The sequence below is a fragment of the Hippocampus bargibanti genome, linkage group LG01 (genome assembly GCF_051943395.1).
Source record: "Hippocampus bargibanti isolate YZ-2025 linkage group LG01, ASM5194339v1, whole genome shotgun sequence".
In the NCBI taxonomy this organism is placed as follows: Eukaryota; Metazoa; Chordata; class Actinopteri; order Syngnathiformes; family Syngnathidae; genus Hippocampus; species Hippocampus bargibanti.
The window spans coordinates 2,608,744-2,627,885 of record NC_142734.1 but is presented as its reverse complement, the minus strand read 5'-3'; the positions used below and the strand labels follow the sequence as shown (position 1 = coordinate 2,627,885).

The 19,142-nt window shown below is 41.2% G+C and overlaps 3 protein-coding genes across 14 annotated transcripts in view; 2 read left to right on the top strand and 1 right to left on the bottom strand.

Moving 5' to 3' along the window:
* The window catches only part of LOC148902738 (rap1 GTPase-activating protein 1-like), a 51,367-nt gene extending 44,577 nt beyond the window's left edge, over positions 1 to 6,790 (top strand). For 11 of the 12 annotated variants that reach the window (XM_088990018.1, XM_088989965.1, XM_088990001.1 and 8 more), the window contains 4 exons: positions 72 to 181; positions 262 to 378; positions 1,362 to 1,473; positions 2,617 to 5,369. In XM_088990018.1, the coding sequence (XP_088846144.1) occupies positions 72 to 181; positions 262 to 378; positions 1,362 to 1,473; positions 2,617 to 2,646 (369 nt within the window). In that variant the 3' untranslated portion in view covers positions 2,647 to 5,369. Of the gene's footprint in view, positions 1 to 71; positions 182 to 261; positions 379 to 1,361; positions 1,474 to 2,616; positions 5,370 to 5,831; positions 5,863 to 6,680 lie in introns of those variants that run through there. The other variant, XM_088989956.1, reaches the window with a different exon arrangement.
* fitm2 (fat storage inducing transmembrane protein 2) lies at positions 6,763 to 10,140 on the top strand. Its single transcript, XM_088990071.1, has 2 exons — positions 6,763 to 6,935; positions 8,265 to 10,140. The coding sequence occupies exons 1-2, from the start codon at positions 6,763 to 6,765 to the stop codon at positions 8,863 to 8,865; spliced, it is 774 nt and encodes a 257-aa protein (XP_088846197.1). The 3' UTR covers positions 8,866 to 10,140.
* A 141-nt stretch (positions 10,141 to 10,281) lies between these two features.
* Positions 10,282 to 18,080, bottom strand: gdap1l1 (ganglioside induced differentiation associated protein 1-like 1). The gene is made up of 6 exons (XM_088990058.1): positions 17,847 to 18,080; positions 16,592 to 16,784; positions 14,738 to 14,911; positions 14,234 to 14,328; positions 12,112 to 12,226; positions 10,282 to 12,024 (listed from the first exon to the last, which is right to left on the bottom strand). Exons 1-6 carry the CDS (start codon positions 18,027 to 18,029, stop codon positions 11,681 to 11,683), a joined length of 1,104 nt encoding a protein of 367 aa, XP_088846184.1. The 5' UTR covers positions 18,030 to 18,080; the 3' UTR covers positions 10,282 to 11,680.
* Between the last annotated feature and the right edge of the window lie 1,062 nt (positions 18,081 to 19,142).

Genomic DNA, 19,142 nt, shown 5'->3' with positions numbered 1-19,142 from the left:
CGTCATTAAGATGAATAAAATATGTTTGATGAGTCTAACAATGAGTTATTTTCTTCCCTTATCCTTGGCAGTCACTCATCATCCCAGGGAAAAGCCCCACTAGGAAAAAGTCTGGTCCTTTCAGCTCCAGGCGAAGTAGTGCCATTGGGATTGAAAACATTCAGGAAGTGCAGGAGAAAAGGTGCAATTTGAAAAAAAAAAATACGCTCTCACGCAGAGTCACAAAATGTTCACATTCTTTGTGTCTGACTCGTCATATAGAGAGAACTCGCCGAACACCCAAAAGACACCAGACAGCGGCCACGTCTCTCAGGACCAGAAATCGGACAACTCGTCCAATCAGAGCTCACCTGAGACGCTCACCATTGCCAAGAACAGGTGTGACTTGAGCCGAGAAGGATTTCTCGTGGAATGGTCAGATGGCAATTTTTTTTTTCCACAATGTGTTACAAGCTAAAGAGATGCTATCTTACTGAGTTACCAGTTAATACCAGTTAATAAACGTGTGTTCACCTGTTGTTGTTTAAGGGACAACCGACGCCTCCGGACAAGTTGTGTCCATAATTTGTAAAATGGCTTCAAATGACTTCTACTGAGCGTATTTTACAAAGATTCCAACGCATATAGCTATATTTTACGTTTTAAGACTCGTGCTGAATATTCCGGAAGTCTTGTTTTTGAGTTGGTGACCAGTCCGTACGTGACGTCACTAAAGGAACGCCCCTGACCGAAAAAAAAAGAGACATTGTAGCAGTCCTTCCATCACGTCAATGTATTTTGCTGTATTGTTTGGTCTGAAAACCTTGTGTTGCACCCAAAAGCCGCCAGAAGAGGGTGTCCAAGCTCCATATAAGGAATTTATCAGCTTTTCTGGTGATCGTTTCTCTCCAATGTTGCCTCAAAATGGCAAAAATAAATTCTTTAATCGATTGCAAACATGTATACTTTCCTCTTCAGAACTATTTAAATCATATTCATAACTGAATGTGTAACAAGAAAGCATATTCTCTGAATCTGAAGCCATTGTTTGGATTCTCCAGCAATGCAAGACGTCTTGGTGTGACGTCACAAACTGGGGGCGGGACTTTCTGAAAATGCCCAATTCGCAGCTCAATTTTTTGCAGATTTTGGACACTTTAAGTCATTTTATTGTTTTGCATTTGAATAAAAATATCAGCCTGCGTGTTTTGGCTATTTTAGATGCTATCAAACGTTTTTCTGATGTCACTTAGGAAACAAAAAAGTGACGTCGGTTGTCCTTTAATATTCCAAAAACACACACCAAAATAATCATGTTTTGATCATTTTCATTATGTTTTATAATTGAATGTAGTTTATGTATTTATTTTTTGGTGCGACAGGGCCCCATCCATCCCCGAGGCCAATGACCTTTCACGCTCCTCGTCCAATGCCAGCAGCTTCGCCAGCGTGGTCGAGGAGAACGAGGCAGGAGAGGATTACGACGCGGGCATGGTGAGTTCCGTTATCCCCATGCCGCAAATGGAGAGAGGATTTTCAGTCACTTGCTAGTAAATTATCAACGGGAAGTTACAATGCAGCATTTTAGAAAGGTGGCATCTGCAACAAATAAACATTTGGTGTTGACCACACCCTTTAAAGGACAACCGACACCATTAACTAACTGACATCAGAAAAACCTTTTAAAGATTCTAAAATGACCAAAACATGTTGGCTGATATTTTTAGTCAAATGCAAAACACAGATAAAAATGACTTAAAGTGTGCTGAAACAGCAAAAAATTGAAACCGAAAGTGGGCAGTTTCAGAAGGTCCCGCCCCCTTGTTCGTGACGTCACACTAGGACGTCTTGCCTTGCTCTAGAATCCAAACAATGGCTTCAGATTGGGAGAAGATGCTTTCTTGTTACTCATCCAGTTATGAATATGATTCAAATAGTTCTGAAGAGGAAAGCATACATGTTTGCAATGGATTAAAGAAGTACAGTAAAGTCTCGTTATATAGATAGTACCGCTTATTACGATACTATTTCTATGAGCGCAAGGAGAAAATTACATGCGCGCAGGGTCGGATATATCGATAGTCCCGGTTATATCGATATTTTTTCGGACTCCTGAGAATATCGATATAACGAGACTTTACTGTACTTCCGTCTCATTTTGAGGCGTCCGGACTCCGATGTAGCGTCCCAGATAATGCACAAAATGGCGCCCAAGCTCCGTTGCATATGGGCTGATTTGTCTGCTGGGAATTTGTGTCAACTAGTATCAAATAGTAGTCTTGGTGCGACACGCAACAATTCACCATTGCGTTATTTATGTGTTTTCCTTCTAATTTCGCCATCAAATGGATCGACACGAAGATTTCAGACCAAACAAAGTACCCAAAATGTCCTTTCTCGGTCAGGGGCGTTCCTTCAGTGACGTCACGTCAGGCATCGTCATCAACTCGAAAACAAAGACTTCCGGAATATTCAGCGCGAGTCTTAAAACATAAAATATAGCTACATGCGGTGGAATCTTTGTAAAATACGCTCAGTAGAAGTCATTTCAAGTGATTTTCCAAATTCTGGACACAACTAGTCCGGAGGCGTCGGTTGTCCTTTAATTGACATTCGTGTCCTTTTACTCTTCTCAAGCATTCCCATCACGGTCCCTCCGGGAGATGAGCCAAAAAACAGACGTTGGCCATGACCACTGTGCCGAACAAGTGATAAGAGCAGCATGCGGTGAGCAGGGATTCCCGTGTGAAGGCTGCTCGGTGATGGCCGCAGCGTGGCGCATCAACACGGATGGCAGGTGGCGCGGCAGGAAGGCCAGCCTTCTTCCTCGTGTGATTTTCCCGCCACTCTATTCTTTGTCACTGAGCTCCAAACGCACACTCTCGGTTCCCGCAACCTGAAATGTTTTCATGAGTGACACGATGTCTTCTTGAGTGTTCCGACTCCACGGGGGGTTTAATTTAGACGAAACCGGGGATCTCTGACGCATTTGTAGTTGGTTTAATTCAAAATGCCTCAGTTTACAAACTTAATTGGTTCCCAGAAAGTGTGTGTAAGGTGAAAAGTTTGTCTGCCAAACATTTATTTCCCATAAGAAACCATTAAAAATTAGAATAATCCGTTCCCAGGTCCCCATAAAACATAATTTTCTACAAAATAAGCCTTAAATCCTACACAAAATATACCTTATTTTATGTATAATAAATGTACTATAGTATTATAATTAAACAAATGAACTGTACTGTATAATAAAGTCGTGTTATTTACCTTTGTGATGGTCCTTGATGTAGTTGCCTCTTGATGATATCCGAGTGAAGTTGCCGTGCTTTCTCGGCGATAATACCCTCACTCACTGTCCCCTGCTAGCTGCTTTTCTTGAGTCCAAATCAACAGAAGTTTTTTATACTCTTCTATTGCCTGAGACTGTTGCTTAGACAACACCGAAACACCCTTAGCCACACGTAGCAATGGTCAACTTAGCATACTGGGACGCTAAGTCACACATACGCACACCTCGTTCGTGTTTTTCGATGATCTCTTTCTTCTGCTCGACCGTAATTTTGTGTCCACTTCGGTTTAACACTAGCCTGTGGTGGGGTCTTTTTCGGTCCCGTAATAGCAAAAGGACTCCACTCGATAACAAACCACATCTGCACTTCAAAGGGGTGTGGAAAACTAGTCCGCTGTGTGTGGTTTGGTTCATCCGCCGAAAACTAGTTCGTATGCCAAGATTATATTCTCGTGAATTTAATGTTTGTAAAGCTAAAAGTTCGGGAGCTAAAGCTGAGGCATCACTGTACGTATATGATAGTCATGAAAGGAATTGAACTTGAATTTTATGGCACCACTGCATTTTTCACATTTGACAGTATTTGTATTTTTCTAACTGTTCATTGACTGCTCCTGTTCATTTCATTGATGCAAAGATCTTGCAGCCAACAAGAGAAGGCAGTACCTGATTCCGCAGAGTAACCCCAGTACGGGCAATACGTGTTGTGAACATTTGGTAGCATCTGCCTTTTTTACATGTTTTAAAGGACAACCGACTGCATTTTTTGTTTCCTAACTGGCATCATAAAAACGTTTGATAGCATCGAAAATACCCAAAACACACAGGCTGATATTTTTATTTAAATGCAAACAGCAATAAAAATGACTTCAAGTGTCCCAAAACTACTTCAAAATGACCTCGGAGATGGCGAGTTTTAGAAGGTCCCGCCCCCTTGTTCGTGACATCACTCCAGGACGCCAATGTAACGCCTAGAAAATGCACAAGGTGGCGCCCAAGCTCCGTTGGAAATGGGCTAATTTGTCTGCTGGGAATTTGTGTCAACTAGTATCAAATAGTAGTCTTTTTCTTGTTACTCATCCAGTTATGAATATGACTCAAATAGTTCCGAAGAGGAAAGCATAAAGAAGTCCATCCGTCTCATTTTGAGGCATTTGGAATCCGATGTAGCGTGCCAGATAATGCACAAAATGGCGCCCAAGCTCCGTTGGAAATGGGAATTTGTGTCAACTAGTATCAAATAGTAGTCTTGGTGCAACACACAACGATTCACCATTGCGTTATTTATGTGTTTTCCTTCTAATTTCGCCATCAACACGACGTTTTCAGACCAAACAAAGTACCCAAAATGCATTGTGTGTCACTTTTCCGGTCAGGGGCGTTCCTTCAGTGACGTCACGTACGGACTCGTCACCAACTCAAAAACAAGACTTCCTGAATATTCAGCGAGAGTCTTAAAATGTAAAATATAGCTATCTGTGGTGGAATCTTTGTAAAATACGCTCAGTAGAAGTCATTTGAAGCCATTTTACAAATTATGGACACAACTTGTCCGGAGGCGTCGGTTGTCCTTTAATGCTTGATGTTTCTTGACCACTTTCTATTTAATCTTCTACTTTGTTTTTTCTTTCAACTTTTTATTTATGGATTGCGTTGGTTCTTTTTGGAGTGATGCTCTTCTTGTTTTTTAGTGTGAATTTGAATGTGTTGTTTTTTTTCAACCGTGAAACTATTCGGGTGTCATTTTGTTAGTTGAAGACATTGAGGGAAAAAAATAGTTATTTGCTTTGAAGTTGAGCAGAAAAATTTAACGACTGATTCTGTAAATATTTTTTTGATTGTATAAATATTTTTAAAGGGGGGGGGGAATAAAATAAAAACAACATACATTGACCACCTCAACATTGTATTATATTTTAAAACTGTACCTCTGAAATTGTATTTTTAAAAGAATTGGGGTTACAACAATTCCATATTATTTTCTGTCTATTGTTTAAAAAGGGAAGAAACTCACTTTCTCTGTGTCATTTCAGTTGCCTTAACACAAAGCAAGTAAGGTTCATGAATCAAATGTTGTTGTTTTTATTGTAAATAAACAGCATTCTAGATTGGTTGTCAGTGTATGCTTAAAGATAATATTTACATAATTTGTAAAATCACTTCAAATGACTTCTACTGAGCGTATTTTACAAAGATTCCACCGCATATAGCTATATTTTACGTTTTAGGACTGGCGCTGAATATTCAGGAAGTCTTGTTTTCGAGTTGGTGACGATTCCTGACGTGACGTCACTGTAGTGGTGATCGGTGAATTTCACACCTAGGCCTTCAGTAATGCTACGTCGGAATCAATCCAACCCTTGATAACTATTTTATGACTTTCCAACCTTTACAGCTCCAGCTGCGACTGCAACTCAAATAAAAGTGTGTTGTGGTTTACTACAAGACCACCAGAGGGTGCTGTTAGCGAGGAAATAAGGCCGATGAGAAGGCCTTGGCGTCACCAACTCGTAATTTGACTGGTTAAATCAATCGTTTTATTGACCCTTATTTTCTGCTACAGGGGCAACAGAACTGACTGTGAAGACGTTCAGGTAAATTTTTAACTTGATAACAAATAATGGCTGAAATGTGATTGGTTAAATACTTAAATAAAAAAAAAACGTTCTTATACCGTGACTGTAAAGTGTCCTTGGGAGTTTTGAAAGGCGCTGAGAAATTAAATGTATTATTATTCATACAAAAATACACATCTGGAAGCAACATAACAGGGGGAAAGCCATGAAAGGAAGCGGAAAGACAGTTTAGAATTATTTAATAAGAATTTATGGATGAAATATAATTAACATCAGTCTGTGATTGCTGTGCCGATTGCTATTTTGTGTTTGGGGGGCCTTTTATTGAGTATCTTCATCTTTATGAAGTTAAAAGAGTAACTTGTCCTGCAGCCACAAGGGGACTAAGCCAGTGTCTTATTGTGACGGTCCCAAGCCCGGATAAATACAGGTGGTTGTGTCAGGAAGGGCATTCGACGTAAAAGCTTGGCCAAAACAAACATGCAAATGAAACGTCTGTAGATGGAGGACACCGATTCGCTGTGGCGACCCCCAGAAGGGATATATTTGCGTCCGACCGTTAAAGATTAATGATAATCCACATATAACTGATATGTATTGAAATACAATGGGGAGAAACAATGATTACAAATATAGATATATATTTTTTAAATCGTACTGAAATATTCACAAATGCTGTTAAACATTCCGTTAAAACTGGGGGAAATAGTTCACCCCCTCCCCAACAAACACCTAAAATATTTACCTATACATAAAGTATTTGTAAAAACATAAACATAATACGAAGAAGCTCGCGTAAGCTTGTGAATGTGTACCGTTCAACTTGTCACCAACAGGAGGCAGTAAAGTACCATGTTAGCGTTGTCTCGTCCGCCGGAGTGCAGAAGAAGTACATGCCGGGTGAAGTTGTAAATCAACATGGCGGCGGTGGACGTCGTCGTGAGCAACTTGGTGTCTCTTTGGAGGATACCAACTGTCAGACACAATTTCCCGTGGATGTTTTTGCTCATTTCAATCGTGGGCTCAATCCTCAAAGAGCTCGAGCTCGTGCCGCAGACGTATTTCAGCAGTAGAAGAAATTTCCTCAACGTGTAAGTAAAAGACGTACAGTAGAGCGGGCTAGTTTGTTGTTAGCCTGCCGAGGTCATTGACTTAAAATCATTTAATTTTAACCTCGATCGATGATTGGATGACTTGTTAATTCTCTTATGTGTTGTTTTGATAAATTGTGTATTTTTGAATAGATTTCAATGCAAACTACGTCTTAAAGGACAACTGACATCACTTTTTTGTTTCCTAACTGACGTCAGAAAAACGTTTTATAGCATCTATAATACCCAAAACACACAATATATTTTTATTCAAATGCAAAACACCAATAAAAATGACTTAAAGTGTCCAAAATGTGCAAAAAAATTGAGCTGCGAATTGGACATTTTCAGAAAGTCCCGCCCCCAGTTTGTGACGTCACGCCAAGACGTCTTGCATTGCTGGAGAATCAAAACATATCCAGTTATGAATATGATTCAAATAGTTCTGAAGAGGAAAGCATACATGTTTGCAATTGATTAAATAATTTATTCCGTGTCATTTTGAGGCATCTGGACTGCAATGTAGCATCCCAGAAAAGAAGCAGAAAAATGGCGACCAGCTCCTGTGAGGAATGAATCAGCCCATTTCCACAGGCTGATAAATTCCTTCCGTGGAGTTTGGACGCCATCTTCTGGCGGCTTTTGGGTGCAACACGAGGTTTTCAGACCAAACAAGTACAGCAAAATACATTGACGTGATGGAAGGACTGCTACAATGTGTCTTTTTTTTTTTTTTTTTTTGTCAGGGGCGTTCCTTTCGTGACGTCAGTTAGGAAACAAAAAAAAGTGATGTCGGTTGTCCTTTAACAACATCTGAGGCTGAAACAAAGCGCTTAGTAGTGTGTATTATTTTATTGGATTGAAATTACCTTTATTCGTCTCACAGTGGAGACATTTACATTTCACAGCAGCAAAGTTATGAAAGGAATGAACAAAGGAATGAAAGGTTACAAAGTTATGAAAGAAATAGAAAAACAAAATATAGGAGCTGCTGGAAAGGCAGCCAGTCGCGGAGAGCCATGTTGAAGTCAAAAGAACAAAAAAATAATAATAAAAAAAAACATTAAAAATGAGCGTTGCCCCTGAACCCCGGCTGATTTGTTTCATTTTCTTCCATTTTAATTTCCCTTGATTGGAATCCCTAAAATCCATCAAATTATGTTAATTGTTTTGGAAATCTTGCTCATCCTCATTAGGATTTCTGACCTCAACTCTTGCTGTTCGTGGCTTTTTAGATGACATTAAAAAAATGAGTATGACTCGTTCGCCCCACCTGAGTGGAGAGGAGTGGCTGTGTGAGTCCAAATGTTATTTCTGTTGCTCTTGCAGGTATTTTGTCAAAGTGTCATGGGGTTGGACACTACTTTTGCTGACTCCCTTCGTCCTCCTTTCCAACACGGCTTTTAGCCGGAACGCTGTCTTCCTGGGCAAAAGGCTCCTCTCCGTGGCAGTGGCCACAGCCGTGTGGTATGCGTGCACCACGACCTTCTTCTACATCGAAGGTGTGACCGGTTCGTGTTTTCAGACCGACTCCATGGACGTAAGGAACGACCGGTTCGCGTCCATCGCCGAATGCAGGCACGCCGGCTTCTACTGGCACGGTTTCGACATTTCGGGGCACTCTTTCATCCTGACGTACTCGGCCCTGCTTATTATGGAGGAAACGGCGTCCATGGCCTCTCCGAAGACGGCTAGTATGTCTTCTCTTCCGAGGGTGGTCCTCAATCTTCTGTACGTGGCGCTTAACGTCATCGTCATCCTGTGGGTGTGGATGTTCATCTGCACCTCGGTTTACTTCCATGATGTGTCTCACAAGATGGTGGGCACCGCAGCTGGGCTGGCGGCGTGGTACTTGACATATCGCTTTTGGTATCTTCAACCTTTGTCGCCGGGACTTCCGCCACGGAAGCAGCCGAAAGAACAGAAGTAGCGGCAACAGCGCCTGCGCTCATTTTTTGATGTACTACGCTCCCAATGACGCTACCTGGAGGAAGACATTCCCTTGTAGTGTAAGGGCAGAAGTTTACAAGTTGGCTTGAGAGTTTGCGTCTCCGATTTTATTGAAGAGACACTTACAATGCCTCGCAAAAGTACAGTGATACCTCGGTTTACGAACCCCTTGGCTTACGAACATTTCGCTTTACGAACGTTACATTGATGAACATTTTACCTTGGCATACAAACTATTTTTCGGGATACACACGGAGCGCCACCATCAGTGATGTGTCGTTCGCAAACGAGCCCGTTCTAACAAGAAAATGGCGGCCCACTTGTTTTTATCCTCTATTCCCCGCCCCCAGTCTTCGGTTAAAGCCACGTGATTGGTCAAGAACGCAGCAGTGAGGGGAGGTGGTTTAAACATTAAAGAGACAGGCAGAGAGACAGTGAGAAAACTGTGAAATTTGGACACATTTCAACTTTGATAGTTCAAAGGCAGAATGTAGACTGCAAGGTTAAAAATTCCCATCAATCATTCTCCACAAATAACCCGCACAAGCCATCTGTACTCTTGATGCAAAATGCTATCAACCCAGTGTTAGGTTAGAATATTATATTTCCTTCACCAGCTAAACAGAAGACAATTGATGAGGAACTAGGTAAAATTATCGCAGAGAAAGCACTTACAAGGGATCATTGCTCAAGATGGTGAAAGAAGAAGGCTACGTTCCTCATCAAGTGTTTCATGCTGAGGAAACCGGCCACTCCATTCCATCAAGCCATCAACGACCATCACAAAGACAATTAAATCGACTTTATTGTACAGTACAGTTTATTTCTTTAATCATAATACCATTGCACATTTATTATACATAAAATAAGGTATATTTTGTGTAGTTTTAAGGCTTAGAAAATTAGAAAATTATGTTTTGTGGGGACATGGGAACGGATTATTCTCATTTTAAGGGTTTCCTATGGAAATTAATTTTTGGGATACACACTTTTCACCTGACACACTCTGTCTGGGAACCAATTAAGTTCGTAAGCCAAGGTATCAGTGTATATGGAAAAAGTTTGAAAATACACCATTCATTGGGGGTGCGCCTTAGACCCCAGTGCTCCTTATACACCGGAAAATACGGTAATAAAAAAAAAATGTGTTTGCTTATTTTCGGATGAGGATATTTTTAAAGGTTAATGTAAATGTTATAATGAGGAAATGTAATCCTATGAGAATCAACATTAAAAAGAATTTCAACAGAAATAATCACAATTGAGCAGTTCACTCGCCACGCCTTGAACTTTTTAGCCTCAGGATCGATCGCAAAGGCTCAACATATTTTAGGGACACATTTTTTTTTCTTCCTGTGGCTTCGTGCTTTCAGCTGTGATGAGTAAATGACGAAGAGTCATGTTTTGTGCCAAGGTCACTTCACCTCGATGTATGCGTGCTGGGTGTGTGTATGCGTGCTCGCACTAGTTTCATTGGAATGCGATGTTTTTTTACAAGTGGACCGTTTCCGTGCTTTGAACAAAGGGCAAAGAAGAGCAAATGAGCTCGATGAAGGCCGAAAATGTGCAGTCAAGAATGGCCTATGATGAATTGTTTATCATCGTGTGTATCTTTACTCAAAGTATTGGCTTTTCCTCTATTCAGTACGCTTTTCCTGCAGTCCGTCCATCTATGTAAGCTCTCAGTCGTACAGGATTGGTCCATCGGTGAGAAGGTTTCTTCAACCGTCATCTGTACTTCTTTGAAGGTGTCGGACGTTTCGCTTCTTATCCAAGAGGCTTCGTCAGCGAATTAGTCTTTTTCTGGTAGTTTCAGCCCTATATATATATATCCCTACTGTCCGTACATATGCACCTAAAAGCTAGCAACCACTCATTTGACGACAATGAGGTTATAATCTTAGCGAAAGAAAATAGATGGTTTGAAAGGGGAGTAAAATAAGCTATTTTTGTAAAACAGCAAAATCCTTCACTAAATCATGCCATGGTGGGGTGAGGTTCAATTTGGATCGTAAATTATGGCCGTATATTACGCTAAACTTGGTAGCCACAAAATTAGCACGATATCCCCGCAAAATACTTAAGCACATAAAAAAATTTGTCATCACACTTATTTTGACAAACATGCTAATTCTTGGATTTACACTCGTGGTGACGCATCTTTTATTTTGAAAAACTCCAGACTACTTCTTGGTTACTTATTTTGACCAGCATGCTAATTCCTGGATTCACACTAGGTGTTTGGGAGCTTTTTACTGAGCATCTTCATCTTTATAAAGTTCATAGAGTTGCTTGTTCTGTAGCCACTAGGGGACATAAGCCAGTGTCTTCTTGTGCCGGTCCCAAGCACGGATAAATACAGAGGGTTGTGTCAGGAAGGGCATCCGACATAAAAGCTTGGCCAAATCAAACCTCTGAAGATGGAGAACACGGATTCGCTGTGTGAAGTACAACACACTTCTTAGGCAACATAGGCTGAGTTATGCTGATGAGATGATACCAGTGTAAATGGGGCAATCAGGCCAGGAGTAGACCTTATACTCAGGCAGGACAATAGAAGTATTCAGTGTACCCGCAGAGAGTAGTCCCCCAACCTGAGAGCAGGGACCAATCATAGCAGAGTCTGGCACCGCCACGTTTGGATATATATATATAAGGCCGAAAGTACCAGCAAAAGACTTCAGTTCGCTGACGAAGCGTCTTGGATAAGAAGCGAAACGTCCGACACCTTCAAAGAAGTACAGAAGTACGTGTCACACGTGGAAGGAATTTGGAACGCACCGAGGGAGCATTCACTACATGTATTTCTTTTTTAAAAACCAATAGGCAAAGTAACCCATGCCGCCGAGAGATCCCATAAGAAAAGAGGCCCCGAAGAATGACGGCGGCTTCTTTTTAACCATTCGGAAGGCGTTGGGCAGGACCGCCGACAGGAGCGTGGTGTGGATGTCGCCCAGGATTTTACGGAACGCGTAGCGTTTTTGAACACGCAGGAAAAAGGATTGCAGGTTAGGCCGACTGCCGTCCTCCCAGAATTTCTTAGAAAGTCCCAAGAACTTCAGCCTGTGTAGCAAGGCGCCCAGGCAGATATCGGCGAGTGTAAAGTCAGGTCCGCATAGCCACAACTCACACTTTTGACCTGCCAAACAGGAAACGACAGTTGTAGTACCGTCGTAGACGTTTGTGACCAGGACGGACGGACGGAGAGAGCATCGGGTCGACCTACCTTGATACTCCAGTTTCCTTTTTTCCAGTTCGGCCTCCACCTGATCTAAAACCATTGCCAACTCTGCCAGGATTTTCTTCAGGTAGTTGACATTGTCATGGTCTAAGATCTTTGCCTGCCAAAGGGTTTAAAAAAAGTCATCAATATAGGTTACAGGATTATCGGTTTCAAGATATAATAATAATCATTTGATTTCTAAGCGCCTTTCAAAACTGTCAAGGTCACTTTACAGTCACTGGATCGGTTTTTCTATGGGTGAGCAGCGGCAGCCGCATGCGCCAGCGTTCACTCAACCCGCAAGTAACTCAAATAGAGAAAAAAGTAGATAGCTAATAGATAGTCAGCCTGCTAGCTAGCTAACAGATAGCCAGACAACTAGCTAGCTATTAGATAGATAATAGACAGCCAGCTAGCTATCTAATAGACAGCTTGCCAGCTGGATAGATAGCTAAAAGATAGCCAGCCAGCTGATAGATAGCAGGCAAATAGATAAAAAACTAGTTAGCTAGCTACGAGATAGCTAATGGATAGTCAGCCCGCTATCTAACAGATAGCCAGCCAACTAGCTAGCTAGCTATTAGATAGATAATAGACAGCCAGCTAGCTAGCTAATAGACAGCTTGCCAGCTGGATAGATAGCTAAAGGATAGCCAGACAGCTGATAGATAGCAGGCAAATAGATAAAAAACTAGTTAGCTAGCTACTAGATAGCTAATGGATAGTCAGCCCGCTAGCTAGCTAACAGATAGCCAGCCAACTAGCTAGATAGCTATTAGATAGATAATAGACAGCCAGCTAGCTAGCTAATAGACAGCTTGCCAGCTGGATAGATAGCTAAAGGATAGCCAGACAGCTGATAGATAGCAGGCAAATAGATAAAAAACTAGTTAGCTAGCTACTAGATAGCTAATGGATAGTCAGCCCGCTAGCTAGCTAACAGATAGCCAGATAACTAGCTAGCTAGCTATTAGATAGATAATAGACAGCTAGCTAGCTAATAGATAGTTTGCCAGCTGGATAGATAGCTAAAAGATAGCCAGCCAGCTGATAGATAGCAGGCAAATAGATAAAAAAAAACTAGTTAGCTAGCTACTACATATCTAATAGTCAGCCCACTAGCTAGCTAACAGATAGCCAGACAGCTAGCTAATCGATAGCTTGCCAGCTGAATAGATAGCTAAAAGATAGTCAGCCAGCTGGTAGATAGCTAATAGATAGCCAGCCAACTAACTAGCCAATAGATAACCAGCCAGTTGGATGGATAGCTAATAGATAGCCAGCCAGCTATATAGCTAACAGATAGCCAGCTATTAGCCTGCTATCCCGCTGGATAGATAGCTAATAGCTAGCCAGATAACTAATAGATGGCTAATCGATAGCCAGCCAGTTAACGTAAGCCAAATCTGCAGAAACAAAATATTTCAATAGCAAACAACGCTTCAAGGTAGTCTTCAAAAGCGCTGCCCTCGTCGAAAAACTCGAGACTTTTGAGCTTTTTCAAATACAGTGATACCTTGGCTTACTAACTTAATTGGTTCCCAGAAAGTGTGTGGAAGGCGAAAGGTGTGTATTCCAAACATTAATTTCCCATAGGAAACTATAAAAATGAGAATAATCAGTTCCCAGGTCCCACTTAAAGCATATTTTTCTACTTTCTAATTTTCTGAGTCTTAATACTACACAAAATATACATTATTTTATGTAGAATAAATGTGCTATTGTATTATAATTAAAGAAATAAACTGTACAGTATAATAAAGTAGTTTTATTGACCTTTGTGATGGTCGTTGATGGCTTGATGGAATGGAGTGGCCGCTTTCATCAGCATTAAACACTTGATCTTCTTTCACCATCTTGAGGAATGATCCCTTGTAGGTGCTTTCTCTGCGATAATTTTATCTAGTTCCTCATCAATTGTGTTCTGTTTAGCTGGGTGCATAGCTTTTTACATCAAGCACAATTAACAGCGACACCTTTAAAAACTGATTTTGTAATGTTGGAGACAGGGTTCACTAACTGCACTGTTGCAAAAATTAAATGTAGATTTAAAGGTATTCTGTGGTAAAATTGTATTTGGTTGTACTGACAAAAACAAAACACAGAAGACAGATGCAAAACTGACCATGAGCTTCTTTTGCTTGGACAGGTAAGGTTCCGTCAGTTGCGGTTCCTCGTGGTCCAACTTCATCAATTCTGTCGCTGCGTTGACCAAATGCCCTGCAGTCACAAATGCACAGCATGCAAATACTGGGATGGATTCTTATGTCTCATGATGACATACAAAGGGCCCTGGTACCAGTTTGGGGGCCATTTTGTTTGCATGGTAAAACTGAGGAAAAAAAAACATTAGCAAAGCACCAGATTTAAAAAAAAGTATAAAGAAATAAATAATCAGGCTCTCAACAAGCGCTTGGGGAGTGATCTATTAGCTCGCTAGCTAACCTTCTATCTATTTGAGTAATTCCAGGTTGCGTGAACGTTGGCCTGTGTGGCTGCCGCTGCTCACCCGCACAGAAAACGACTCCTGTGACTGTAAAGCAGTTTACTGCAAACTTTTCAGAAAGTCAGCAGAAATTCACCACCCTAAAAAAAGAACGCATCTTCCCCGCATAATTGCTTCACTTACGACGTATTTCAGCAGTGGCGTACTTTGGGATCATAGAGTCGGTGGTGAGCTCCGGATGGAGGATGCAGCCGTGCGTGTACGCGTCCATGGGGAGGCCGTCCAGCAGCTGGCGATACTGCTGCACCCGTCCGTGAACTGGCGAATCTGCCGCGGGAATCAACTGAGCCACCGAGTCTATTTACAAAGGTAAATAAAACAATGTTATTATACAGTACAGTTTATTTCTTTAATTATAATACCATAGCACATTTATAATACATCAAATAAGGTATATTTTGTGTAGTTTTAAGGCTTAGAAAATTAGAAAGTAGAAAATTATGTTTTATGGGGACCTAGGAACGGATTATTCTCATTTTAATGGTTTCCTATGGGAAATTAAGTTTTGGGATACACACTTTTTGCCTTACGTACTCTGGGAACCAATGACGTTCGTAAGCCAAGGTCCCACTATATTTTGTGTAGTTTTCAGGCTTAGAAAATTAGAAAGTAGAAAATTATGTTTTATGGGGACCTGGAAACGGATTATTCGCATTTTAATTGTTTCCTATGGGAAATTAAGTTTTGGGATACACACTTTTCGCCTTAAACACTCTGTCTGTCAACCAATTAAGTTCGTAAGACAAGGTGTCACTGTATTTTGTGTATTTTTTAGGCTTAGAAAATTAGAAAGTAGAAAATTATGTTTTATGCGGGCCTGGGAACAGATTATTCTCATTTTAATGGTTTCCTATGGGAAATTCATTTTTAGGATACACACTTTTCGCCTTAAACACTCTGTCTGTGAACCAATTAAGTTCGTAAACTAAGGCCCCACTGTATTTTGTGTAACTTTTGGGCTTAGAAAATTAGAAAGTAGAAAATTATGTTTTATGGGGACCTGGGAACAGATTATTCTCATTTTAATGGTTTCCTATGGGAAATTAATTTTTGGGATACACACTATTCACCTTACACACTCTGTCTGTGAACCAATTAAGTTCGTAAGCTAAGGTCCCACTGTATTTCAGGTATTTTTTAGGCTTAGAAAATTATGTTTTATGCGGACCTGGGAACGGATGATTCTCATTTTAATGGTTTCCTATGGGAAATTAATTTTGGGGATACACACTTTTCGCCTTAAACACTCTGTCTGTGAACCAATTAAGTTCGTAAACTAAGGCCCCACTGTATTTTGTGTAACTTTTAGGCTTAGAAAATTAGAAAGTAGAAAATTATGTTTTATGGGGACCTGGGAACAGATTATTCTCATTTTAATGGTTTCCTATGGGAAATTAATTTTGGGGATACACACTTTTCGCCTTAAACACTCTGTCTGTGAACCAATTAAGTTCGTAAACTAAGGCCCCATTGTATTTTGTGTAACTTTTAGGCTTAGAAAATTAGAAAGTAGAAAATTATGTTTTATGGGGACCTGGGAACGGATTATTCTCATTTTAATGGTTTCCTATGGGAAATTAATTTTGGGGATACACACTTTTCGCCTTACACACTGTCTGTGAACCAATTAAGTTCGTAAGCTCAGGTCCCACTGCATTTCGGGTATTTTTTAGGCTTAGAAAATTAGAAAGTAGAAAATTATGTTTTATGCGGACCTGGGAACGGATTATTCTCATTTTAATGGTTTCCTATGGGAAATTAATTTTGGGGATACACACTTTTCGCCTTAAACACTCTGTCTGGGAACCAATTAAATTCGTATCTTTGTAAAATGCGCTCAGTAGAAGTAATTTGAAGTGATTTTACAAATTATGGACGCAACTTGTCGGGAGGTGTCTGTTGTCCTTTAATCACGTTCCCATTTTGTGATCTCGTTTGTTATGCTCAATTTATCAAAAACAGCCGGTGAAATCTTACCTCCCACAAAATTATTCTCCAGGTAGTCTATAATCTGGTTGTAGTCACTGATGATGTTGTCGCCGTGGAGGAAGACGGGCACCTCCTCTCCCAAGTTGAGCCTCATGAACCACGGCTCCTTGTGCTCCTGTAGAGGCAGGCTGACGTCTCTCTCTTCGCATACCAGACCTTTCTCGTTGATCACCAAACGCACCTGCAACATCGAAAACAGGCTGCTGTGATATTACAGGTGTACAACTTTTACGTCGGGCGTACAACTTTCAAAACGTCAGAGGACAGTGTGAGTGAGGGTTTTATCGTCACGAGGCAACGACAACAACCATCACAAAGGTAGATAAAACGACTTTATTATACAGTACGGTTTATTTCTTTAATCATAGAACAATAGCACATTTATTATACATAAAATAATGTATATTTTGTGCAGTTTTAAGGCTTATTTTGTTGAAAATTATGTTTTATGGCGACCTGAGAACAGATTATTCTCATTGTAATGGTTTCTTATGGGAAATAAATGTTCGGCAGACAAACTTTTCGCATTATACACTCTTTCTGGGAACCAATTAAGTTTGTAAGCCAATGTATCTAGTGTATTAAGTTTGTGAGCGGAGGTATCACTATACATTTATCCACTGTGAGAGTAACAAAGGCTAATCCAATCCAATATTTGTCATAGGCGTTTTATCTGGTAATCAATGAATCAATCTAATGGCATTCGTGCTTAGGAACCAAGTACAACATTTACATTTTCTATATGCATTTTTACGCAGTCCTATCACCCGCATGACAAGTTGACAAGCCACACTTGCCAAAAAGCACGTGAGCCAGGGCTAGTGCAACAAACAGGTGCAAACAAGGCCGATCTATGCGCTCATGTAGTGTAAATGTGGATAACAGTCAGTGAAAATACAGCTGCGGAGGTGGGTGGGGGCTTGTTTTGCTCGTCATGTCAATCAATTATTCAGACTGTCATTTGTCAAAGCCACTCAAGAGTCAACTGGAAAGGTGGTGAAGAATGAAGGGGTGGCGATGATGATGATGATGCGTGTGTTGCACGGTCAATATTGGCCACGCGTCGAGGAAATTAGCGCCTTGCTGGGGGAAAAAACTGTCGAACGGCTGCTGAGCTCAGGTGGGGCATATTTTGCAAGCACAGTAAAGCCCAAACGTGCACGCCAGGTGAATACAAAATCAACACACGGTAGCATAGCACCAAACAAGCGAAATGTTCCTCCATTTTTTCCCCCTATCTTACCTTCTGGGAGGCGAAAGACTGCGTCCAGTGGTACAAAACCAGCCTGTCTTTGTTGAACGCTTTGGGTTCGGCCGCGCAAGGGTCGTCGCACTCGTCCCCGTCTGTCATTTTGCCGTCCTCGTCCATCGCCGAGATGGGCCACCAGCCACACTTGGTGGGGGTAACATGGTTGGAAGACGCCATGACAGAGCGTTTTGAGTGTGTGTGGAGGAGAGGAGCGATCCGAGGAAGGGGAGCGATGGGCTCGATGAGAAGGAAGGGTGGGGGTGCATCGCGAGAGGATGCGGTTTGGGGGGGTAGAGGGGGTAGCGGAGCATCGGTCGCCGTGAGACATGTCGGACGGGCAGCTCGCTCGGTGCTGAAACAAGAAAAACAAAAAGAAACATTTCAAAGGGAGGGAGTGTTGTGTCCGGAGGAATGAGAGAGGAGAGTTGCTTTGAGGGTCTTCCCCCACTCCCTCACCCAAAAAACAACACACACACCGCGGGCCAGACTTGTTAAAAGTATCAGTAAAACCCCAGACAGTAGGCCATTAGTTAAAGGACAACCAACACCATTTTTTTGTTTCCTAACTAACATCAGAAAAACGTTTTATAGCATGTAAAATACCCAAAACACGCAGGCTGATATTTTTGCATTTTTTCAAATGCAAAACACCGATAAAAAGTGTCCCAAAACTACTTCAAATTGACCCCGGAAATGGCGAGTTTCAGAATGTCCCGCCCCGTTGTTCGTGACGTCACGCCAGGACGTCTTGCCTTTCTCTCGAATCAAAACAATAGCTTCAGATTCAGAGAAGATGCTTTCTTGTTACTCATCCAGTGATGAATATGATTCAAATAGTTCTGAAGAGGAAAGCATCAATGTTTGCAATCGATTAAAGAAGTCCTTCCGTGTCATTTTCAGGCGTCTGGACTCCAATGTAGCGTCGCAGAAAATGCACAAGATGGCGCCCAAGATCCGTTGGAAATTGGCTGATTTGTCTGCCTGGAATTTATGTCAACTAGTATCAAATAGTAGTCTTGGTGCAACACACAACGATTCACCATCGCGTTATTTATGTGTTTTCTTTCTAATTTCGCCATCAACACGAAGTTTTCAGACCAAACAAAGTACCTGAACTTCCTGAATATTCAGCGCGAGCCTTAAAACGTAAAATATAGCTATATGCGGTGGAATATTTGTAAAATACGCACATTAGAAGTCATTTGAAGTGATCTTACAAATTATTCTCATTTTTAATGGTTTCATATGGGAAATAAATGTTTGGAAAAGACACTTTTCGCCTTACACACA